The following is a 25,744-nucleotide window of genomic DNA, read 5'->3' as shown; positions in this document are numbered from 1 at the left end:
GAAATGTTGACACTGAAAGGAAAGGGAATGTGAAAAATTATGTCACTAAATATTCTGAAACAGAAACAAACCAGACTGGATTTCACCAACTTTTGGAGAGGTAAATACTACCCTAAATGCAAAGATATATTCCATGCAAGTGCCTGAATGATTATAACACAAAATACCTATGTACCTATATAAGAAAACAATTGTTAATATAGTGATTCTGGAGTTTTTAATCTGTGAAATATGTAAGCTATAAGTACATGATACCAATGCTAATTAATATGTTTTTCCCCAAAATTTCTAGGTCTGGTGGTTTCCCCTAGCTTCTGAACTACAAACTCTGTAAATGTAAATTATCCCCATTAAAAAATATATATTTCACAATTTTACAGCACTTTGGTTTGAATTTGTTTGAACTGAGGGCAGGATATTTACCTACTTTAAATCAATTTTTAAATGTCACTAATCTATACCATATTTTTATTATACATTATTATAATAAAAATTTTATTATACATTATTATAATAAAAATTATTTATAATTTATAATTACATTATAATTTTTCTTTTCATCAATATTTTCCTACCCAAACAAGATTTATTCCCATAGAATTTGATAGCTGTTCAAAAGTAGAGCACCTGGTATAAACTTTTTCACAAAATATGTCTTGCTGAATATGAGAGTGTAGTTTTATAGAATTTAAGGAAAATTATGCTATCTTTTAGTAATTTAATAATTCACTTTAGACGGTTTCGAGGATCTTTTGTTGTTGTTGATTCTTCCATCTGCAAAGCTGAAGGGAGACCTAACAGCATAACAAGACCCATTTAAAAATAATAGATATAGACCGTTTTTGTTGATACTTAAATTTGCAGGAAACATGGAGCATTGGAAAAACCAGTCCTGAGAGAACAAAGTCAGAGATAAGACTCTGCTTTTCTGGATACTCTGTAAATCCAAGCCACATGGTTATCAGTCCTAACTCTTGGTGTGAGGGTCAAAGGACTTCATGTCTAGGACCCTTGCCCCCATGTATTGGGTTGGCCAAAAAGTTTGTTTGGATTTTTCTGTAACATCATAAGGAAAGACCCGAATGAACTTTTTTGGCCAACTCAGTAACAGAGAAATCCTGAACTGCTCACTCAGTATCTCAGCCTCAGTTTCTTCCCTGTTATTCTATGATGATGCCCTCTCAGGAGGCCATATGATGTAGTAAAAGACCCAGAGAGTTTTAGGTTTGAATTTCAGCTTTTGTACTCACTAGCTTTGTGACCTTGGGCAAGGAACTTAATCTCCAGGCTCAGTTTCCTTATCTGTAAAATGGGCTTCTCAGAAAGGGTGTGAGAATTAACGTGAGAGTAGACATGAAGTGCTTGCAGTGCGTGATCCATTTTAATAATGTGTTGATGACTTATATGTGTCAGGTGCTTTACAGGTATTCACACATTTAATCTGTAAGATATCCCTATGAGATAAGTACTGTTACATATCCCTTTTACTGATGGGGAAAATGAGGCTCAGAGAAGTTAAGTAACTTCTCCAAGGTTACACAGCCAATACATGAGAGGGCTAGAGTTTGAACCCAGGCAATTTGACCAGAGTACACATTCCTTATTAGGCACTTAAGAGCCAGTTCTTTTCTTCTCTCTCCATTGATGTTGGCTGGCACATGAACTAGTTAGAGGAATTCAATACAGAGGAAACAGCTTATCCCGTTCTCTCCAACCCACCTACATGGGCCAGTTGAATTCAGCACTATTAAAATAGGGTTTCCACAGAACTTGTTGGAAAGTTCCTGATACGAGTCTACTATTTGTACCCTGAAAATACTGTGCAATATTAAGGGTCTGGGCTAGTAAAAGGTAACAACTTAGTAAACTACTTCCTATATATAAAATTTGAAGTTTTAAGAGTTACTGAAGACAGGGTGATTCTGTAGATGAAGTTAAGGAATATATGCCCGGTGGTAGCTACATCAAACTAAAGATGTGTTCTTCAGTGGTTGCTTATGTTTTGCCAGTGTAGCCAGTGCAAAGGTAACTCTTCTAAAGCACAGTAGTGAATTTAGATCTGAATTTTAGCATCTACTGTTGGATTTGCATTTCAGAAAAGAAAAGAAGTATAAAAAAATAAAATAAATAAAAAATAAAATAAAACAGGTTTCCAAAAAAAGAAGAAAGAAAAATCCACCAGCTTCCCCTTCACTTTACTCTCCCACTTGTCCTAAAACTGGTTACTCCCATAGTCCAAAATTCTCCGAGGAAAATGTGAGTGGGATCAGATTATCATGATTGTAACTCTCCTTAGGTCATGCTTGGATTTGGGGTGAGTAGCAGGAATTGGGTTGGGTCTTTGGGCAGCATCCAGAGAGAATTAAGCCAATCTTCTGGTTGGGGCTCAATTCTCTTACAGCTCTCCCTCCCACCCGCCCCGCAATACCTCCACCCGACAATTCCTATGGATGAGAAACCCAGTCCAGTTCTCACCAGCCCATCAGCTTCCAGAGTTGTGACAGGAGAGGGAGAGACTTAATTCCCACTGGCTTATTTCCTTCTAAGACCTCTCAGAAAAATGGAGGGCCTAATTACCTGCTCGATTGCTTTTGGCCATCTAAGGTAATAAAATTGAGAAATATTTTTCATACAGCTGAGTCTTCTTGATGAGCATGAAGTCACTTCTAACTCATTTACTATAGACAGTACATTCTAATATAAAACAGCAGTCTTTAGGACACGACCCATCACTCTGTTTAGCTCTACTTCCTCTTCCCCAGAATTCCACCTCTTTACCTCTACCCTAAACTGACTATATAGATTCCAGCCTCTCCACCTCCAGCCCATCTTGCACTTTTCTGACAGTTAACTTTCTAAAAAGCAGATCTGCCAACACCATACCTCTACTATAATTCTTTCAATGACTTCCTGATACTTAACGGGATAAAGGCCACGTTCATTAGTCTGGCATCCTAAGTGCTTTCAGTTGGTTTCCATCTTTTTTACCAGCTTCATCTGGCTCTACCTCTTGTCCACAAACTCAGCTCCAGCCATATAAAACTTCTCTAAGTCCTGACCCTACTTGGTGAACTCTGGTTTATTCATCAAGGCCCACCCCGAATGTTACTTCCTTACCTGAGGCTTCCCTGGAAGAATTCATTGTTTTTCCCCTGTGTCCTCACCTCCCTGGCCAGGTGCCTGTGACAGCACCCACTAGTTCATATCACACTTCAGTTGCTGACTGGTCTCTCCCCACTACTAGAGAAGGAGCCCTTCAGGAAACAAGGAAACTGTATCGTTCATCTCAATATCCACAGGGCTGGCCCAGAGCTTGTTTGAGGGGAAAAAAATCACTGTTTAATGTTTAACCTGGCAAAAATTTGAAAGGGAGTTAAAGAGCTATATATAGGGATCACTTCTGGTGGAGAGAGATGAGGAACTGCTGGGTGATGGATGTAACTTTGGAGAGAGTAGAACTTCAACAGCAAAAGCTGAGGAAGGTGTTTAATGTAGAAGGGAGAACAAGAGAAAAGGCACACAAATAGGAAAGTAGGGGCATACTGAGGAGTGAAAAATAAATAATGATGTGGGTTTTTTTGTTTTTTTGATTTGTTGATCATGCTTGGTACTGTGCTAAGCATGTTTCATAATCAACGCTTAATCTTCACAGCAACCTTGAAAGGTAAGAAATTTAGGCTTAGAGAGCTTAAATAATTTGCCCAGTCTTACAACTTGGAGAGGGAGAATGAGACTCAAAAGGGGGCTGCTGGTTTCCAGAGCCAAGCTCTTGACTATCCCACGGTCCTGCTGAGCTAGTTGTAGTTAATGATCCAGGCCCGTGATTTCTTTTATTTCCTCTCTTCTCTGCTGGAAACTTCGCATGTGCAAGGTCAATTTTTGTGTCTCTTATTACAGGTGCACTGAAATTTTAAATTTACCTTCTGCAGCTCGGAGATTGTTCAGTGAAAAGGGGAAGGAAATCTTTGCCCTAAAAGACCTTCAAAGAGATGAACTGGTAAAGACATGAGCGTGAAACTGGAAATATTAATATATTGATACTATTAAAAGGAAAGCGTTTTTAAATATAAGACTTCAAGCACCATTTTTTTCCTGTTATTTTTTCTCAGAATTATCCTAATTCAGCAACCATCAGAAAGTAATAAGAATAGCTGATTGTTGAGCGCTTACTATGTGTCAGGCATGATTTTCAGGGCTGTATGTAATAGAAGTCATTTAATGCTCATCACAACCTCTGTTATAAATGAGGGCAGAAACTGGAGAGGACCACATTATTAACCACTTGTGGTTTCTGCCTTATTCTTTTTTTTTTTTTTTTTTTTTTTTGCGGTACACGGGCCTCTCACCGTTGTGGCCTCTCCCGTTTTAGAGCACAGGCTCCGGACGCGCAGGCTCAGCGGCCATGGCTCACGGGCCCAGCCGCTCCGCGGCATGTGCGATCCTCCCGGACCGGGACACGAACCCGTGTCCCCTGCATTGGCAGGCGGACTCTCAACCACTGCGCCACCAGGGAAGCCCCTTAACTTTTTTTTTTTTTTTTTGCCCTACTCTTTTAAGGGGGTAGATTCTGTATTCTTTTCAAGGCCTTCAAAATGTAGTTATTTAATTATTTCTTACTAAATGATTGTTTTACCTTTTCAGAAAAAAATAATCATATCTAGTTTTTCACACACTCTATTTGGGAGGCTGGAGAAGGCTGAGAAGTGGAAGGACTTTAGCTGCCCAGCCTTTCCCCCGACTTATGGAATTTACGGTATCAGCTTGAGAAGAAAACCTGCCTTGATTGATGCCTGAAGTTCTTTGAACAGAGAACCAAGCTTGTACCAAATTATCAGAACTTGACTCAGACTCTGAATGTAAAGACCCCTTGAAAGAGTCTTAAACCCAAGTACCAGTGACTAATAGCAGAGGCAGCATGGCAGAGTGGAGACCCTCTGTTCTTGGAGTCTGGTAGACAGTGTTGTTGTTTTTCTAAAATTTATTTATTTTTATTTATTTATTTTTATTTTTGGCTGCATTGGGTTTTTGTTGCTGCACTTGGGCTTTCTCTAGTTGTGGCGAGTGGGGGCTACTCTTCATTAGGGTGCGCGGGCTTCTTATTGCAGTGGCTTCTCTTGTTGCGAAGCATGGGCTCCAGGCGCGTGGGCTTCAGTAGTTGTGGTTCACAGGCTCAGTAGTTGTGGCTTGTGGGCTCTAGAGCACAGGCTCAGTAGTTGTGACCCACGGGCTTAGTTGCTCAGTGGCATGTGGACTCTTCCCGGACCAGGGCTTGAACCTGTGTCCCCTGCATTGGCAGGTGGATTCTTAACCACTGTACCACCAGGGAAGCTCTAGACGGTGTTTTGAATTCTAATTCTATCACTGCCAAGTTTTCTGTTTGTTTGATTTTAATGTTTTTGTTTTTCCTGCTGTGCTTATTCACTGTGTTATTTTAGAAAGAATTTAAGGTAGATGCATTAAAACATATGACACAAAAAGGTAAATTTAACTTAAAGATAAGTCAATGAGGTCACCGGGGCTAAGCGAGTATGTGTGAAAGGAGGATGAGATGGACCCAGGAGTGATTGTTATACGGACCAACATATTTGCTAGAAATGAATCTGTCAACTGTTCTGAGCCACCAACGTGAGGATTGAAACATGAACAGTTACATGATTAAGTATGTCCATGAGAGAAAAATAACCCTCTTGATCAGAAAGAAGATATTTTTGAGAACGTTTTCCCTGGGTCCACATACAAAGTATGTATGTAATGATCAGTCAGTGGCCTTAAAAAAAGGCAACATTGAGTTTCTTTTTCTTTTTACCGAGTCTTTCTCAATATATTACTCTACTTTTTCCTCACTTCAAAGAAATATGTATTTATTTAAGGACATTTAGGAAGTACCTATAAGCAAAATCAAGAAGAAAAAGTATCATCCATAATTTCAGCATCTAGAAATATCCACATTAACATTTTGGTGCATATACTGCAAGTTCATTTATACCAGTGGTTGTCAGAGTTTTCTGTAAAGTGTCAGATAGTTAATATTTACAGACCATATGTTATCTATTGAAACATCAGCTCTGCCATTGTAGCACGAAAACATTCACAGATAACATGCAAATGAGTGGGCATAGCTGTATTCCAATAAAACTTTATTTACGAGAACTGGCAATCGGCGAGATTTGATCCTCAGCCATAGTTTACGAACCCCCAATTTTTTTCAGTGTTTAATTTTTAAATTTTTTAACATCTTTATTGGAGTATAATTGCTTTACAATGTTGTGTTAGTTTCTGCTGTATAAAAAAGTGAATCAGCTATATGTATACATATATCCCCGTATCCCCTCCCTCTTGCATCTCCCTCCCACCCTCCCTATCCCACCCCTCTAGCTGGTCACAAAGCACCGAGCTGATCTCCCCGTGTGATGTAGCTGCTTCCCACTAGCTATTTCACATTTAAACCCCTGATTTATACCCACTTACCTTCCCCCCATCCCTCCCTTCCTTCTTTACTTCCTTCTTTCCTTTCTTTAAAAAATTATTTTTTCTACAACTTTTTATTTTGAAATAATTAAAGATTCATAGGAAGTTGCAAAGATAGTATGGAGAAGTGTTTTCTCAGTACAAAACCCTGTAGATCCATCAAACTTGTTGCTTTTATCAATAGTTTGTGCCTTTTATCACTGAGTATGGTGCCAGTTTGTTTAACCATTCATCTGTTGTATTCACCTGTTGTATTCACCTGTTGTAGGGTGTTTTGATTGTTTCCACTTTGGGCTATAATAATGCTGCTGTGAGCCGTTGTATCTGGGATTAGAGACTCATTTCTTTGGTAGGTGTATGTTTCATGTGGAGAACACTGGATCAATCCTGATCTGTCCATTGCTCAGCAGAAGAAGCAGATCTTCTTGAGGAACTTAGCATCAGATATTTCTAAAATTCAAACTTTCTGCAGTACACGTAAGATAGAGGGTAAGCATTGGAATTATTTACTTTATATATGTACAGCCAAAAAAAAAACAAAACTTGATGATAATTGCTTTTTTAAAAAAAAATCCAACTTTGTTTAAACAGGTCATATTTCACCCCTGCCTCTTGCTGTTTAGCTTTAGACTAATTTTTATGTTTAACAGAGTTGCATATTTTAATTCACACTGTACTTTGAATGTGCAGAGAAAACATACTTTCTTTATTTTGTCTTTAATAAATTGGGCCTTCTTTGTGAGCCCCAGCTACCCCCATCAAGGAAAACTTTAAATGTACAGTCAGGTTTAAACTTGTCCCATCCATTAATTTAAATAGTCCCTTTCGGGAAGGTTTTCATGTTTCTCAGTTTCCAGACTCTCACTTTAGTTCTTCTCTAGGATGGAAGGAAAGAACTCGGGGTGCAGATCCTCTTGCTTTCTGAGCCCTGCTGGCTGAAGTCCATGGCTGGGTGACAGTGTTCCATTCTTTTGGCCCAGATAATGCTTTGGGTGGGTGGTACTTCCTGCCTGCCTCAGCCTCCCCTCTGCTCCCTCTGGCCCTCTGCAGCCTGGCTGTGGTTGGGTAGCCATCTCTAAAATCCTTGCTACAGAACCTCTTGACCCCTGCTTGGCAGCCACTTCTGGAAAGCTCCCCTGCATGGCTCTTAGTAAATCCTGGGTCATGGCTGCACTTCCCAGAAACCAGACCCAGGTTCATGTGGCTATGCCCCAGATTGGAGTGGTGAGGACAGCTCAAGAGGTAACTCATCACCGCGTCCTGAACCATAGGCAATGTCCTCAGTGTTTCCTTGTCTAGCTAAGATTCCTGCAGCAAAGCCTGTAGGCAGAATCATGACACCCAGTGCTGGTTTTCTGCCTTCCTTTGTGTTCTGCCACAGATCCCCTCAGGCCCAGAAATGGTAGGTTTCCTCCAGGTCAACACTGAGATAAGCTAAATGGGAGCTAAAGGCTTTTGGAAGAGACCCTAAATCATGACAGTGTCATCTGACCTACATGGCCATTGTCTTGTGCCTGAATGTCAAAACTGTATTTGTACTTTTGCTTTCCTTTTGTAACAATTCTCATTTCTCATGGTCTACCACCTTCCCTTAAGGCTACCCCAGGACCAGGACAAAGGTCCTATATATAGAAGAAAAAAATCATTAATATAATTTAAAACATTATCTTATTGCATATCTTGAACACTGTACATTAAGCTTTGCATGTGTCTTTTAAGGCATTGGGAACTTTCATTGAGGAGTTTGGATGCCAGAGAATGACCTAGAGGCATACATCTAAATAATGGAACCCATTTGAATAGTTAGAATTTATAACTAACTTATTTTTGGAAAGACCTATTTTTTAGCACTTTTGACTGAGAATGTCTTGAGAGGAATTTACAAAAATTAAATTAAGTGAAATCCAATTTATTGGTTTAAAGAGCAACTATCAATTATACTTAGAATGTATTCTCTTAGACCAAATAGCTGGAAATGTTCTGCATTTTTATTTTAACACGTGTTTTCAAAATCCTAGTGCTCTGAGGTCATAACTAATATGTCCATGCAATTTGTGCATTTCTCCTCAGCTCTTGTTTTAGAAGTCCAAAGTGACATTGTGTTGGGAGCCAAGCTTGTTGTGCGGAAACCAATTTTTGGAGAAGAGAAGCAAATTATAGAACCAGAGGAAAAGCAAGTGCAAAAAAATGCTTTAACATCGGGAAATGCTTCCAGTGAAATTCTGTAAGTAATCAGTGTGGCCAGAAAAGTTACCTGGTTCTTATTTGAACTCAGCTCATTAGCTCAGTAACACCACAGAGCCCATGCAGGGAACCCATGCCAAGTTTGTGAAACTAATAGAAGTTGAAGAGCTAGTATTTAATTAGTTTCCTGGCAAAAGGATAGAGCTGGAGCTTCAGTGTTCAACAAGCACAATGATCTACTTTCAGTAATTTTGATATGATGTTGCTATTTTTAAAAGACTGGAATCTTAGAACTGGAGACATTTATTTGAGGAATTCATCATGTTTTTGTTTCCATAAACATGGACTTCAGGAACAATTATGCTTCTTCCTTAATGTAGGTTCAAGTTGAATGCATGTTAATATAAGTTATCATCCTGGATTGCTGAAATAGCTTTCTGATTGGTTTCTATCTCCATAATCTCCTCCTGCCAATTCACCTTGAAGTTTCATCTATGGACAATCTTTCTAAAACACAATCCTCTTTATACAGTTCTTCAGTGGCTACCTATTGCAGACAGAAGACAATGTTTAGTCTGGAATCCCAAGCCCTCCTGACCCTGGTCCAGGCCTGTCATTAACCCTTATTTGTACCCCCATGCCCACCTCCACTCCACACTTTTTCTTTGTGCCACATGAACTCCAAGCTCTAGCTCGGCAGCTACAAGCTGTCTCTGGGCTGCGGCCTACTCCACTGATGCACTGCTGCAGGCCTCTCACCACATATTCATTTCTCTCCAGCTGACTTGCCCCGTCCTCGGTCTGTGGAAGGATTCTTTATCATTGAAATCAATCATGACAATGACTGTACTAGCAATGTACTTATCAGTTCCCTCCCCTCTACCCCACCAACCACCACCAATTTGGGAATTCCTTGAGGGCAAAAACTCTATCACACGTGTTGTGTGAAGACCAGGATAACTGACTTTTGTCATCATTTACAGAATAAATGAAGGAATCATTGAATTAGTTTCCAAATTATAAAACCAAAAATAGCAAGTCAATTACCATTGCAATAACTGAAAATTAATTTGTATACAAATTAATTTTCATTAATCATTGGTATACAAGCTGTTTTAAACAACTGTTTCTATCCTTAATTACAAGAATATTAACTTTTATGTTAGGAATCAAACTTCTTCATTTTGATGGGTAGTTCATCTGGTCCTACATCCTGACACTAACAAAGGCACCAGAAAGCCTTTTTCAGAAAGAGTGATTTGACCTATATTGTATCTTCCTCAATTGTTAGAGAATTGGCCACAAACTTTTCTAACATTCCCTTTTGTTCTTCTTCTAAAGAATGTATCTAGCCTCTGAGTTATTATACTGCACTTGGAAAAAAATAAATAGAAAGTAAAAAAAAAAAGAAAGAGCATCTTTGAGAGCAAAGATTCTTGTTCTGATTCATAGATTTCATCAAGGCCTGAAATCTTTGAGCTAAAAGTCTTTGAGTCCACTCAAAACATAATGCAGGAGCATGGTGACTTAATAATACTGCACTTCATATTTGAAAGTTGCTAAGAGAGCAGGTCTTAAAAGTCTTCATTACAAGAAAACAATTTTTGGAACTATCTGCAGGGATAGATGTTAACCAGACATATTGTGGGGATCATTTTGCAATATATACAAATATCAAATCATTATGCTATATACCCAAAGCTAATATAGTGTTATATGTCAGTTATACCTCAATTAAAAAAAAAAACATAATGCAGGAATCTCCTGCACATTCTAGGCAAGCTCGTTTGATCCAGCCTCTCCTTGAATACTCCTAGGAACAGGGAGATCACTATTTCACAAAGCGGCCCATTTTAATGTTGAAATAATAATTCAGAATACCTCTATCCTTCTATAACTCCATTGGTAAAGTAGACCCTACCCCACCTCACCCAGTTTCCATCACAATTTCCTGTTTTATTCCACTTGTGATATCCATTGTTTGTTTATTCATTTACTTATCTACTGTCTCTCTTCTTCCCACTAGAATGTAAGCTCCGTGAATCCTGAGAACTTAACTGTTTTGTTCACCACTATTATCCCCAATACTTAGAACTCTGTGCCTACAATATAGTAGATGTTTAAGAAATATTAGTTAAAGGAATGAATGATTAAATAATGACTAGTTATATGAATGAATGAATGGACATGAATCAATAAAGCAAGATGTATTTTTAAATGGCTGTTCTAAAACTAACTTGACTGTCCTTCATTTGCTTGGGAGCCGAGGAGTATATGGATATCCCAAGTTAGAAAATCCCATCTGGATTTGGAGGAAGAATCTTGTTATATCTAAGAATGACTTTTTTTTTTTGTCTGTTTCCCTGAAAGAAATTGAGTTGGTAGGAAAGCTGTGCTTTTTATTTTCAACACAAGATGGCACTGTTGTTTCTTTAACTGTTAATGAGCTTTTTGTCTTCAGAAGCTGCTTGTGCTGCAGCTCTGAATAAGGCTGTTGTTGTTACCCACCAATTTCATATCCACATGTAATACTTTTGTTACATTTGAAAAGTGTATGGTCTGCTCTGCTAACGCAGGAATTGTCCCTGGAGATTTGGGTAATTCGATATTGCTTGCAGTTACATCAAATTACCGCAAGCACCTTGGTGACCACAGCCTCCCCCAGAGAACTTTATTTACACATATGCACATTTAGAGTGCTGAAGTATGCTTGCCTGTGTATTTATCCTGCCTTCAGCAGAGCAGTCCTCAGTTGTGTCATGATCCCACGGAAGCAAGTGTACCGTAAACAGTGCCTGGGGATTTGATATATTCAGATCTGCATGGTGGTTATGTTTCCATTCACGATTTCATCTTAATAAGAGGCCACAAGGCCGACTCAGTTATTCAAACTATGACTGTTTACTCTAAGTGTTTTTGTGTATTATTCTCTATCAAAACCTGGCACGTTTGTGCTGGTGCTATTTGAGTCTCTCTAGATTTTTCTATTGAGAGGAAAAGTTATTAAGATTCCTTAACATTGTCTAATGAGTAAATTTTATGAAACCTAGTAATCTAGGCTGTCTGTTCCAGACAGAATTATGACACATTTATGGAGTAGGCAAGAGTCTCATTACACGTTTGTTATGAATTTCCAAAACTACTGAGTAGTCTTAATCTTAGTTTTGAAATATAATACATGACCCCATTTTCTTCCTGAGTAAATATAACAAAGATGAATGCTGCTTATTATGTGATTGAGGATTCATTTGCAGCTTTATATTAAAAAATCTAAATTGTGTATTAGTAGGATGTGAATTTGCAGTGTTAGGCACCATTATGGAAATATGACTTCCAGATCCACCAGCATCATTCAGGATATTATCAGACTACACCTCAGAGAAAATTCTGTGAGTATAAATCAGATTTCTTAGACTTCTGTTTCCTTCTGAACCTTGATAGAGATTCACATGCAAGAGCCCATCTCCGAATGAAGGCTTGTCACACGCTTCTCAGGTATGCCTGGCAGGAAACTTCTCATAACTTTGATGAAGATGACAGTCTTCCAAAGAAAATGGAAGAAGAGCTCTTTGAAAATGTGGAACCAGAGAAGAAATACAGGTAAAAAGTTGCAAGGGATTCCTGTTAGAGATTTCTACCTGGTCTTAGATTCACTCACTTTAGGGCAAAAATATTACTGAAGATTTACATTACTGTTAGTTGCTCTTTACATCAACACACACATTTTTGTGTTTCTTGTGTTTTTGACTGAAGTATTTACAAGTACTGGTGGCAAGTACCTTCTCACTTTAGCTGTGTAATGTAATTTCTCGTTCACTGGTGTCTTTTCTATTAAAAGGGAAGCTCATCCGTCTTTGCCTCCTGAGAACTTAGGACAGAGCCTGTATGTTAGTTGAATGAATGTGTAAATGAACTTATGAATAAGCATGTAAAATGCCTTGATGTCTTTAAGAAATTAGTAAAATGCAATTTCTTCCTTTTTAACTTTATTTTTTCTCTGGTCAATGTCCAATGAAATGACAGGAATCTATAGTACTTGGTATTATTCCATAATCTTTATACATTTACTTAATGTTGTAGCAGTTTACATGAATTAAACAGTTTTAGCACTTCAACACTTAGCATTAGTCCATGCACATAGTAGAGACTTAATAGACATTTACAAATTAATTGCCAATGCATTGTGATTTTTAATAAGGTTTAATAAGTCTGCTTAATGCCTTAAGAGATATTTAAGTATGAGATTCCTTTGAATTAACTTATTAGTGTATCATTATTTTGGTTTATGATATTTTATGAGTTGTTAGGGAAGATTCAAAAACTTGGAGAATTGGATTCTGTTTGCCAGGGATTCTGTAGATAGAGGATAGAAATGATCATGATTTGAACAGAACTCCTTTATTTCTCTCTGTTCTGATTCATTGCCCTGTTCCTACTCCTACCTCTTTTTCCCTTTAAATTATCTCAAGTGGATTTTTTCTTTGCTGATGAATTTCTCACGTTCTCTTGGATAAATATTTATTTCTAATATAAAATAAACTCAGAATTCTACTTTTTACATCAGCTTGACAGTGCAAAGCAGGTAACATTGCTGCTGTCCTGATGGTAATGCTTCCGCATCATAAGTGAATTTGGTTCATGGCGGGTCTCTTGCCCACAGAACTTGCTATCTCCAGCACATCAGTGCACAGGACATTTTCTGCCACTAATGGGATTTTCTTTATCTCAGCCATTCTCCAAAACAGAGTAAACTGCAGAAGGTGTGCCACCAGCAGTTTGAATACAGAGATGGGCAAATTATAAGCTATGCTTCTCCTCAGCTAGTCTTGGGGGTGCAAGGCCCCAGCCTGCGTTCAGGCATGGAGGTTGTTTTGGTGGAGAAAAAAGCAGATGATAGTCATCAACACTGGAGATACAAGGAAGACAGCAGGTAAACCCATTATATTTGGGCCTCAATATATCAAAGGGTGAATAGGAGCCTAAGAGATCCAGCATGGTCCCCACAGACCAGGCAGGGGTATATTTGAGGACTTTGGATTTTCTGTTTAATGTGGCCAATAATATTTTTAACCTACTCAAGGAAGAGAAAGATTGTGAAGTCAAACGTAAGTGCTCAGTAGTCTACACACAACTCATCCGCTACAGCTTCAGGTAAGAAACGTGAACTCTAGCCTACTAGGTTCATAGTTGGGTTTTTTTGGTTTTTTTTTTTAAAGAAGATGTTGGGGGTAGGAGTTTATTAATTAATTAATTTATTTTTTCTGTGTTGGGTCTCCGTTTCTGTGCGAGGGCTTTCTCTAGTTGTGGCAAGCGGGGGCCACTCTTCATCGCGGTGCGCGGGCCTCTCACTATCGCGGCCTCTCTTGTTGCGGAGCACAGGCTCCAGACGCGCAGGCTCAGTAGTGGCTCACGGGCCTAGTTGCTCCGCAGCATGTGGGATCCTCCCAGACCAGGGCTCGAACCCGTGTCCCCTGCATTAGCAGGCAGATCCTCAACCACTGCGCCACCAGGGAAGCCCCAGGTTCATAGTTTTAATGGGCCATTGAGGTTAAGAGAGAGCTAGACTCTCATCTAACTTATTTGTGTGATTTGAAAACATCAGAAAATCAAGTAAGAATTCTAAAAAGTCCCATTTTAAAAAATTTGCAGTACTTTTCATTAACACAGTCTTCTGCGCCGCCCCACATGCATGCCTTCCCTCTCTCCCCTACTTCCATCATATAACCAACTGATGTGGCTTCCACTCACACAGTGAAATCGAATTGAATTCTTACCCTAATCAGATAAATCAACCCAGTGCAATGGCTGGCCCTTGTTTGGATCTAGCTTGAAGCCCACCACTGTCAAAAGGTTAATTCTGAGACAATCAGAAGAAATTTAAAATAGTCTGGGTACCAGATGACATGAAGGAAGTCTTGTTAATTTTGTTGGGTGTCATAATGGTTTAATGGCTATGTTTAAAAAAAGTCCTGATCACTTGGATGTATATTGTAGTATTTACAGAGAAAATTAAGAGAGATCTCAGCTTTGTTTTAAAATATTCTAGCAAAGCAAAAATTTTTTTAATGGGGACAGGGGGAGGGGATGAAACAGGCATGGCAGAATGTTGATAACTGTTGTGTCTGTGGCGGTTTCTTATACATTTCTCTCTGGTTTTGTGCATGCTTGAAATTTCTTTAACAAGAGAGATGACAACTCCTTGGTTTTTAGATGGTTTGCTTCAAAGTCTACCATTAGTGTTATATGGTGGGGCTCCAGGGCCCTCTTCAGTCTCTTGAAATACTATAGAAAATGTGTTTGTGTATCTGTGTAATACTTTTTTTTTTCTTTTTCTGGGAAAGAGCTGTGAAGATGTGTGATGCAAAAGGCTTAGGGGATCGCTGTTTTGAGAGAGACTGTATAATCTTCAGCAGGCGGCAGCAGAGGACCCAGCATGGACAGGAAAGGAGCTAGCCTTCCTCTGCTCACTGTCTGAGATTTAGAGCTGCCAGCAAGGAACACATGCAGCCTTGTTTCAGAGACAGCTGAAAAGCCAACCTGTAGACAGACCTGGTGAACGTGTTCTTTTGCCCCATTTATCCTAGCTAAGCTGACTTTGCGACAGGGGAGCTAAGAAGCAGGCTTTTGGCCCTGCGAACGGTTTGCTTTGTGGAACCAGAATCCATTCATTTAGCTGCAGAAGATTATCAAGGGCAGTGTTTTAGGTGCCGGTGCTTTAGCAAAGAACAAAACATAAAAATTCCTGCCCACGAAGCTAGTGCTACCCCATCTCTACATTTCTGGAATTTAGAGCTACATCTTACTGCCTTGGCTTTCTGTATTATAGTAGAGGTCCCGCTTGAGCCTAAGTTGGAATTCGAGTATGGCTGAAGGGCTATAGGGTGGACACGCGTGGGGAATGAGAGGAGTGACCCCAGGCACTAGACAGCCACACTTGATAAGTTTAACTCAGGAACACTTGGTCATCAGAAGAGAGAGCAAGTTCTGAGTCCCGCTCAGTGTCTGTACTGCTTTTGGTTTTCACCCTAAGTGCTGTGGGGAAATCAGGAGGACAGGAAGGCTGTTTAAGTAAAAACAAAGGGAAGCTCGCCTAAAACTCTAGGCACTCCCTTACTGCTTTGGAAAATCTAACCACATGTAACGCCAAAGAGGATGGTCTCTTCCGATTTCCTTCCACTTTCCAGAACGCTCTGCAATGTTGTCGTATTGAGGCCTTCCCATGTCAAGCCATAGAAGAGAGGGACAGTTGGAGGGAGATGGTGGTATTGACTGATCGCTGGCTGGAAACTGTAGGATCCAGAGAGAAGAGGTGGAGCCGTGAGGGGGAGGGGCAGTGGGACAGGGTTCGCTCCTGAACACATGGGTCACCGTTTAGGGACTCCCACAGACACTTGGGCAGGAGAGCTTTTGCAGAAGTCTTGATGATTAGATGTGGGCATTATTCAGAGGAACTTATGTCCCATGGCAGAAATGTCTGTATAGTGACAGTAATTCTAAGCTTTCTTCTACATTTTCCCTTGACATTTTTCTTTTTCGTGTAATTGGGTGTTGAAACCCATTTGTTCTGATAAGCTGGTGAGGCCTGGAGAACCTTGGGTTACACTACGTAGCAGAAACCTGTAGAAAATTCCATTTATGTGAACCATAGTCTTTTGATCTTCCATATTTTTCCCAGGCAGTAAATTAGCATTTATTGAGGCAACTTCCCAATCAGAATTTGTGTCAATAGAGCAGAAGCCCAGTAGCTCACTGCCAGCATGACGGGAGGTGCCAAGTGCTATCACTGTGCCTAGAATTTTCTACCATTAGTCCTTTCATTCAGTCCTTTGGGTCTTGAATTACTTTTTCATTTTGGCCTTCTATTTAAAATAGAGAATAACTAGAAAATCTGATATCTTAAGCAATTATAAGCAAAACCTCATAAGGGAAAGTTTGACTATGAGAACAAGACCTAGCTGGGAGAGCACATGGTCTAGGAGTGTAGTATAAGCAAGCAGTATAAGAGCAAGGGGGCACTGGCGGGCAGTAGGAGCTTACCAAAGACACACTTACTTGGTTTCTAGCCACACAGAAAAATGGTCCACGTCAACTTTTGAGATAAACTGGTATCTTTCTCCTATTTTCAACCCTGGCACAATCTGAATTAATCATTTGCTCTCAAAAGGGAAATATGAAAAAAATGCTCAGGGAAAAAAATCCCCTTCAACAAGTTTCAAAATTATAAAAGGGAAAATACAGTGTCGTGGAATTCAGAGCTGAAAGAGATTTTGAAATTTTTCTAGTCTTAGTCACCTGATTCTAAAGCTAGGTAAACTGAGGCTCAAGAAGATGAAGTGACTTGTATGCACTCACACTGTGGGTTAGTAGAAGAGGCTGTGCTGTCGTGCTGGGATATTTCTGGGATGCAGAGTCCGTTCTCACACTGCCGTTTGGCACGTAGTGGGCTTTATGTAGAAGTCTAAAAGCTCAGGCTTCGTGAAGAATGTAAGCACTCCTGCGATAGGCAAGTGACAATTGACAGTCCAAAAAGGAAAAGAAAAGTCAACACTATCATGGCTGAGCATGACACTGAAGCATGGGAGAAGTTGCTACATCTATTCTAGGCAGCAAAAACAGAGAAAGCTAGGCAACTAATCTAGGCACCTCAGTAAATTGTTGCAGGAAATATACAATCATTCATTCATCTGACTACTACTGAGTGCCAGTAAAAATGCAAGATGCAAACTATGCCACATGCTGAGGCTACGGAGATGAACAATATTGAATACCAGCTCTCGTGCTGTGCACAGACTTGATAAATGCTAAAAAGGTATTTGATAAAATTGAATACCCACTTTGGATTTAAACTGACACTTCGTTAACTAACACTAGAAGGAAGAAACACATTGTAAGATTAATAGTGATTGTCTTAGGAATATAAACGATGTTTCAAATTCTGTTTTAATTTTTACTATATTTTCTAGTATTTTGTAAATGCTTTACAATGAGGATATTTTGTTTTATGTTCAGAGATTTAAATTAGATATCTAGAATTTTTTGTCTTGAAAGGAAAAATACATTACTCTTATCACAGATCTCCCCCACCCCCGCTTTCTCCCCTTTCCTCCACTCCCACATCATTAAATTTTATATTCAGGACTAGTTATATTTTCCACAGCAGGAATGCCACTGCTGGTCTGTAATGTAACTATGTTGACAGACATAAAGAACTGGCTTTTTCTATGCAGACAATATCCTTGAATGTTTGGTCTATTCTTGCTTTTAAGTGATGTACGGGAAAGAACTTGAGGGTTTTAGCTCTGTACTTTGCTTTCTTTTTTTTTCAGTCAAAAATTATTATTTTAGTTCCAATATTATTATATTATTTTAGTTCCAATATAAGATAATTTAGTTCCAATATTAATATATTATTTTAGTTCCAATATAAGATAACTTAGTTATCTTATAGATATAGATATATCTATATATATAGATATATCTATATCTATATAGATAGTTATCTATATAGATATAGATAATTTAGTTCCAATATTAATATATTATTTTTATAGATATAGATATATCTATATCGATATCTATATAGATATAGATATATCTATATAGATATAAATAGTTATCTATAGAGATATAGATAATTTAGTTCCAATATTAATATATTATTTTAGTTCCAATATAAGATAACTTAAAAATATTCAATATATATCTTGGACTTTTAGGGAATACTCATTTAGAAAAGAAGAATTTGAGGGAAAGCTATAAAAAAAATCACAACAATCGATAATAATAGCTCATACTAAGTGCCATGAGCCAGACAGTATTCCACACATTTTTTATGCATTAGCTCATTATATTCTCAGGCTGAAAGTCCTGTGCGGTATGCACCATTATCCTATTTTACAGATGAGGAAGCTGAGGCTGAGAGTTGTTAAGCAGGTCTTGAGATATACTCAAGATTTAAACTCAGGCATTGTGGCTCCAGCATCCATGCCCCTAATCACTCTGCCACACTGCCTCTCACAACAGCAAAACGGGTGAGGAGAGTGTCTGGGTACAATCTGGAGACAGAAAACAGGCAGTCATTTAAACAAGGGATGTTTAACATAAAGAATTATTAAGCTATGCTAAACGAGTAACTATCAGATTTTTTTAATAAAAACCTCTATACGGTACTCTAGGGCTGAGGGGGTTGAGGACAAACTTGGGATTGGGTCCCTTCCCTAAGGCTGGAGTTCAGAGCTCATTGGAAGAAGTATGGGTGCTGTCCACTGGATGGCAGGGAAATGTGTTGGTTTGCATGGCCAGATCTGTTCTGTGGTTGCTGGGCAAGCAGGAAGTAACCCTCTGGAACGTACGTGGGTGTGCAGTTATTGCTGGGCACGTGGAGATGCAAAGGTATGGGGCTGCTGGTACAGCAGAAGGTCTGGAGCACGTGGTGTCCATGTTGGGAGGGCCATAAGCAGTTGATCACCAGGCCAGGCCTGGGCTGTGAGGGTATTAAAGGACCACGTGCATTCTGGGCACGTGGCTGGGACAGAGCATCCCTGGACACCCTCACTCCCAAACACTGACCCCAGACAGCAGCCAGAAAGAACAGGAGCGCCCCTTTCTCCTTCAGTGTTCTTCCAGCACTCTGCACTGAGGAACCTCAACATTGTGCTTATGGTTGGGAGAAATGCCCAAAGGATTTCACATCCATTAGCACAGAGTATGTATGGAGACAAGAGGCAACACACAGATATGGGGCACAGAGGGAGCTCTAAGTTGGTCATGCTGCTTTGTAATGGGCCTAATCCTGTTTTCCCAAGGACCTTTCACCTGGTGAGTAACCCAGACCTGGTGCTGGCAGTGTCTATGACCAAGGCTGGAGATGAAGTCTGTGGCTATCCGGTTATTGCTCAGGTAAGATATGTAGAGGCTAAAGAGTAATTATAGCCCTCTATTTAGTTAAATTTAAGGAAAGCTCCACGCTTCCTTGTTGTGGAGAAAGGAAATGGCTGTCATAGAAACCTATCTTGAATGCCATTGTTAAAATATTTACAATAGTCTGCCTAGATTTCAAATTGAACATGTTCCTGTAGCTCTGAATTTAGTTTAATCCAACAGATGGTGATTGTGGGCTTGCTGCATGTCAGGAGCTATGCTAGTTACTTAAATCAAATCCAATGGCAAGAGTGAGAAATTATCCCAATAGCATTCATAGCGTCTCAGTGGTGGGTGCAGTCAGGTGAATGGCTGTTAGATGCGTGCATTTTAACTTCAGTGATTTGGAGACATAACCAAGTCCCCTCTCACTTGGCAACGGGTGGTAAGGACCGTGGTCAGAGGAGTCTTTCTGGAGGGTGTGAGCTCTTCAATGCTAATTCTGCTGAGACTCATTTGAAATATAGTTTCAACATACTTTTGCAAATGCTTATAGCAGCCAAACAATTTTTGGAGACTCCAGAGAAGGCTGGCTTCATTTGAATTTTGGGTAAAGACCTATGGGGTTGGTTTTTTCTTTCCCACTTTTGTCTGTTATCCTTACTTACCAAAGACACTCCTAGACGGGTATATATTTTTCCTTGTTAGGAGGAGAAAAAGTTTAGGAGTGTCCCTGCTCTGCATTTACTTTCTGTATCCTCCACAGTATTTGCCATCTTTGTGTTGAACAGAATATACTGTCTCCAAATAACATTTGTTTTGTTCCATATTTTAATAACAATGAGGCAACTTGTTTTGCAGGTCCTGAATCCAAAATTGGGATATAGCAATCTGGACAAATACCAAAGCTTAATTAAGCCTTCTATCCTGATGATAAATATGGACTAAAATTTTATTCTAGGAGACACAGTATATATAACATCAAATTTTTCCCTGTAAGGTGCCTCTTTGGCATGGACCACAGTGAGATAAAACCTTATGCAGATGCAAATTTTGTACCTTAATCTGTTACATAAAATTATAGATATGGATGTTTTCCCCTAAGGTTCCCATTTTATAAGAAATGAGTTTGATCCCAAAGTTATTTCTATTACCTTTCAAGAATTTTTTCTTTGCTTGTTGTTTTGTTTTTATTTCTTGAAGCAATCAGTTTGTGAGAATATACTAAAGTTCATGTAAAATAATAAAAATGAGACATGTTAAGTTAATGTTACTAAACCCCCTCCCTGTTCCTTGAAATATAATCTTTGTTTTCCATACCTCTGAGGGATGCTCTGTTGTTTGACTTATTAAATCAATTCCTGAGATCATTTATTTTCCTCTTCACTATCAATCTCTCCCTGGTAAAGTAGGTGTTATTCATTATAAAGTTCCTTGAGGTGTCATGATATGTTTAGTTGGAACTAATCTAGTGGTTTAAATTCCTTGAAATTGAAACTACTCATTTTTTTAACTTATGCTCAAACCAAGTTTTATAATTACAATAAAGATGCTGTTTCTAATATATAAAATGGAGTGTACTCACATTTTTGAAAAAAACCTTCTTGATAACCAGTGAAATGTAAATTAAAATATCAACAAGGTACTATTTTTCATTCATTAAATTGATGATGCTTTGGCAAGAATGTGAGGAAAAGAGGCAATTTCGTATAATATTGGTAGAATGGTAAACTAGAATAACCTAGAATAACCTTTCTAGAAAGCATTTGATATGATAAAGCTTTATATTATACATCACAATTTTTTTAATGATCCTGTTCCAGTTTTTTTTGAATTTTACTTTATTAATTTTTTTATACAGCAGGTCCTTATTAGTCATCAATTTTATCCACATCAGTGTACACATGTCAACCCAAATTGCCCAATTCATCACACCACCACCACCACCCTCACACTGCTTTCCCCCCTTGGTGTCCATACATTTGTTCTCTACATCTGTGTCTCTATTTCTGCCCTGCAAACTGGTTCATCTGTACCATTTTTCTAGGTTCCACATATATGCATTAATATACGATATTTGTTTTTCTCTTTCTGACTTACTTCACTCTGTATGACAGTCGCTAGATCCATCCACGTCTCAACAAATGACCCAACTTTGTTCCTTTTTATGGCTGAGTAATATTCCATTGTATATATGTACCACATCAGCTTTATCCATTGGTCTGTCGATGGGCATTTAGGTTGCTTCCATGACCTGGCTATTGTAAATAGTGCTGCAATGAACATTGGGGTGCATGTGTCTTTTTGAATTATGGTTTTCTCTGGGTATATGCCCAGTAGTGGGATTGCTGGATCATATGGTAATTCTATTGTTAGTTTTTTAAGGAACCTCCATACTGTTCTCCATAGTGGCTGTATCAATTTACATTCCCACCAACAGTGCAAGAGGGTTCCCTTTTCTCCACACCCTCTCCAGCATTTTTTGTTTGTAGATTTTCTCATGATGCCCATTCTAACTGGTGTGAGGTGATGCCTCATTATAGTTTTGATTTGCATTTCTCTAATAATTAGGGATGTTGAACAGCTTTTCATATGCTTCTTGGCCATCTGTGTGTCTTCTTTGGAGAAATGTCTATTTAGGTCTTCTGCCCATTTTTGGACTGGGTTGTTTTTTTCTCCCAATCTGAGGGTTGTCTTTTCGTCTTGTTTTTGGTTTCCTTTGCTGTGCAAAAGCTTTTAAGTTTCATTAGGTCCATTTGTTTATTTTTGTTTTTATTTCCATTACTCTAGGAGGTGGGTCAAAAAAGATCTTGCTGTGATTTGTCTCAAAAAGTGTTCTTCCTAGATTTTCCTCTAAGAGTTTTATAGTGTCCGGTCTTACATTTAGGTCTTTAATCCATTTTGAGTTTATTTTTGTGTTTGGTGTTAGGGAGTGTTCTAATTTCATTCTTTTACATGTAGCTGTCCAGTTTTCCCAGCAACACTTATTGAAGAGACTGTCTTTTCTCCATTGTTATCCTTGCCTCCTTTGTCATAGATTAGTTGACCATAGGTGCGTGGGATTATCTCTGTGCTTTCTATCTTGTTCCATTGATCTATATTTCTGTTTTTGTGCCAGTACCTTATTGTCTTGATTACTGTAGCTTTGTAGTATAGTCTGAAGTCAGGGAGTCTGATTCCTCCAGCTCTGTTTTTTTCCCTCAAAACTGCTTTGGCTATTCTGTGTCTTTTGTGTCTCCATAAAAATTTTAAGATTTTTGTTCTAGTTCTGTAAAAAATGCCATCGGTAATTTGACAGGGATTGCATTGAATCTGTAGATTGCTTTGGGTAGTATAGTCATTTTCACAATATTGATTCTTCCAATCCAAGAGCATGGTATATCTCTTCATCTGTTGGTATCATCTTTAATTTCTTTCATCAGTGTCTTATAGTTTTCTGCATACAGGTCCTTTGTCTTCCTAGGTAGGTTTATTCCTAGATATTTTATTCTTTTTGTTGCAGTGGTAAATGGGAGTGTTTGCTTAATCTCTCTTTCAGATTTTTCATCATTAGTGTATAGGAATGAAAGAGATTCCTGTGCATTAATTTTGTATCCTGCAACTTTATCAAGATCATTGATTAGCTCTAGTAGTTTTCTGGTGGCATCTTTAGGATTCTCTATGTATAGTATCATGTCATCTGCAAAGAATGACAGTTTTACTTCTTCTTTTCCAATTAATATTCCTTTTATAAATTTATTTATTTAGTTAGTTTTCACTGTGTTGGGTCTTTGTTGCTGCACACGGGTTTTCTCTAGTTGCGGCAAGTGTGGGGTACTCTTGATTGCGGTGCGCGGGCTTCTCATTGCAGTGGCTTCTCTTGTTGCAGAGCACAGGCTCTAGGCGTGCGGACTTCAGTAGGTATGGCTCACGGGCTTCAGTAGTTGTGGCACACAGGCCTAGTTGCTCCGTGGCATGTGGGATCTTCCCGGACCAGGGCTCGAACCCGGGTCCTCTGCATTTGCAGGCAGGTTCTTAACCACGTGCCACCAGGGAAGTCCTGTATTCCTTTTATTTCTTTTTCTTATCTGATTGCCGTGGCTAGGACTTCCAAAACCGTGTTGAATAATAGTGGTGTGAGTGGACATCCTTGTCTTGTTCCTGATCTTAGAGGAAATGCTTGCAGTTTTTCATCATTGAGAATGATGTTTGCTGTGGCTTTGTCATATATGGCCTTTATTATGTTGATGTAGTTTCCCTCTATGCCCACTTACTGGAGAGTTTTTTTCATAAATGGGTGTTGAATTTTGTCAAAAGCTTTTTCTGCATCTATTGAGATGATCATATGGTTTTTATTCTTCAATTCGTTAATATGGTTTATCACATTGATTGATTTGCATATATTGAAGAATCCTTGCATCCCTGGGATAAATCCCACTTGATCATGGTGTATGATCCTTTTAATGTGCTGTTGGATTCTGTTTGCTAGTATTTTGTTGAGGATTTTTGCATCTATATTCATCAGTGATACTGGTCTGTGGTTTTCTGTTTTTGTGACATCTTTGTCTGGTTTTGGTATCAGGGTGATGGTGGCCTCATAGAATGTGTTTGGGAGTGTTCCTTCCTCTGCAATTTTTGGGAAGAGTTTGAGAAGGATAGGTGTTAGGTCTTCTCTAAATGTTTGATAGAATTCATCTGTGAAGCCATCTGGTCCTAGGCTTTTGTTTGTTGGAAGATTTTTAATCACAGTTTCAATTTCATTACTTGTGATTGGTCTGTTCATATTTTCTATTTCTTCCTCATTCAGTCTTAGAAGCTTATATCTTTCTAAGAATTTGTCCATTTCTTCCAGGTTGTCCATTTATTGGCAAAGAGTTGCTTGTAGTAGTCTCTTAGGATGCTTTGTATTTCTGCGGTGTCTGTTGTAACTTCTTTTTCATTTCTAATTTTATTGATTTGAGTCCTCTCCCTCTTTTCCTTGATGAGTCTGGCTAATGGTTCCTCAATTTTGTTTATCTTCTCAAAGAACCAGCTTTTAGTGTTATTGATCATTGCTATTGTTTTCTTTGTTTCTATTTCATTTATTTCTGCTCTGTCTTTATGATTTCTTTCCTTGTGCTAACTTTGGGTTTTGTTTGTTCTTCTTTCTCTAGCTCCTTTAGGTGTAATATTAGATTGTTTATTTGAGATTTTTCTTGTTTCTTGAGGTAGGCTTGTATAGCTATAAACTTCCCTCTTAGAACTGCTTTTGCTGCATCCCATAGGTTTTGGATCATCATGTTTTCATTGTCATTTTTCTCTAGGTATTTTTTGATTTCCTCTTTGATTTCTTCAGTGATCTCTTCGTTATTTAGTAATGTAGTGTTTAGCCTCCATGTGTTTGTGTTTTTTACATTTTTTTCCCCTGTAATTCATTTCTAATCTCATAGCGTTGTGGTCAGAAAAGTTGCTTGATAGGATTTCAATTTTCTTAAATTTACTGTGGCTTGATTTGTGACCCAAGATGTGATCTTTCCTGGAGAATGTTCCGTGCGCACTTGAGAAGAAAGTGTAATCTGCTGTTTTGGGGTGGAATGTCCTATAAATATCAATTAAATCTATCTGGTCTATTGTGTCATTTAAAGCTTCTGTTTCCTTATTTATTTTCATTTTGGATGATCTGTCCAGTGGTGTAAGTGAGGTGTTAAAGTCCCCCAATATTATTGTGTTACTGTCGATTTCCTCTTTTACAGCTGTTAGCAGTTGCCTTATGTATTGAGGTGCTCCTATGTTGGGTGCATATATTTTTAAAATTGTTGTATCTTCTTGGATTGATACCTTGATCATTATGTAGTGTCCTTCCTTGTCTCTTGTAACACTCTTTATTTTAAAGTCTATTTTATCTGATTTGAGTATTGCTACTCCAGCTTTCTTTTGATTTCCGTTTGCATGGAATATCTTTTTCCATCCCCTCACTTTTAGTCTGTATGTGTCCCTAGGTCTGAAGTGGGTCTCTTGTAGACAGCATATAGATGGGTCTTGTTTTTGTATCCATACAGCAAGCCTGTGTCTTTTGGTTGGAGCATTTAATACATTCACGTATAAGGTAACTATTGATATGTATGTTCCTATGACCATTTTCTTAATTGTTTTGGGTTTATTTTTGTAGGTCCTTTTCTTCTCTTGTGTTTCCCACTTAGAGAAGTTCCTTTAGCATTTGTTGTAGGGCTGGTTTGGTGGTGCTGAATTCTCTAGCTTTTGCTTGTCTGTAAAG

General features: G+C 38.6%; 1 protein-coding gene across 1 annotated transcript in view; it reads left to right on the top strand.

Moving 5' to 3' along the window:
* DCDC1 (doublecortin domain containing 1) overlaps window positions 1-25,744 on the top strand; it is a gene marked incomplete at both ends in the record, with an annotated part of 429,210 nt that overhangs the window by 364,449 nt on the left and 39,017 nt on the right. Inside the window, 7 exons of the mRNA XM_082661206.1 lie at window positions 2-100; window positions 3,898-3,997; window positions 6,822-6,957; window positions 8,539-8,692; window positions 12,094-12,252; window positions 13,382-13,582; window positions 19,458-19,551. Coding sequence (XP_082517332.1) covers window positions 2-100; window positions 3,898-3,997; window positions 6,822-6,957; window positions 8,539-8,692; window positions 12,094-12,252; window positions 13,382-13,582; window positions 19,458-19,551 — 943 coding nt within the window. The remainder of the gene's footprint in view (window position 1; window positions 101-3,897; window positions 3,998-6,821; window positions 6,958-8,538; window positions 8,693-12,093; window positions 12,253-13,381; window positions 13,583-19,457; window positions 19,552-25,744) is intronic.

The sequence above is a fragment of the Grampus griseus genome, assembly GCF_964374135.1.
Source record: "Grampus griseus genome assembly, chromosome: 8".
NCBI lineage: Eukaryota > Metazoa > Chordata > Mammalia > Artiodactyla > Delphinidae > Grampus > Grampus griseus.
This window is presented reverse-complemented; position numbering and strand designations above follow the sequence as displayed.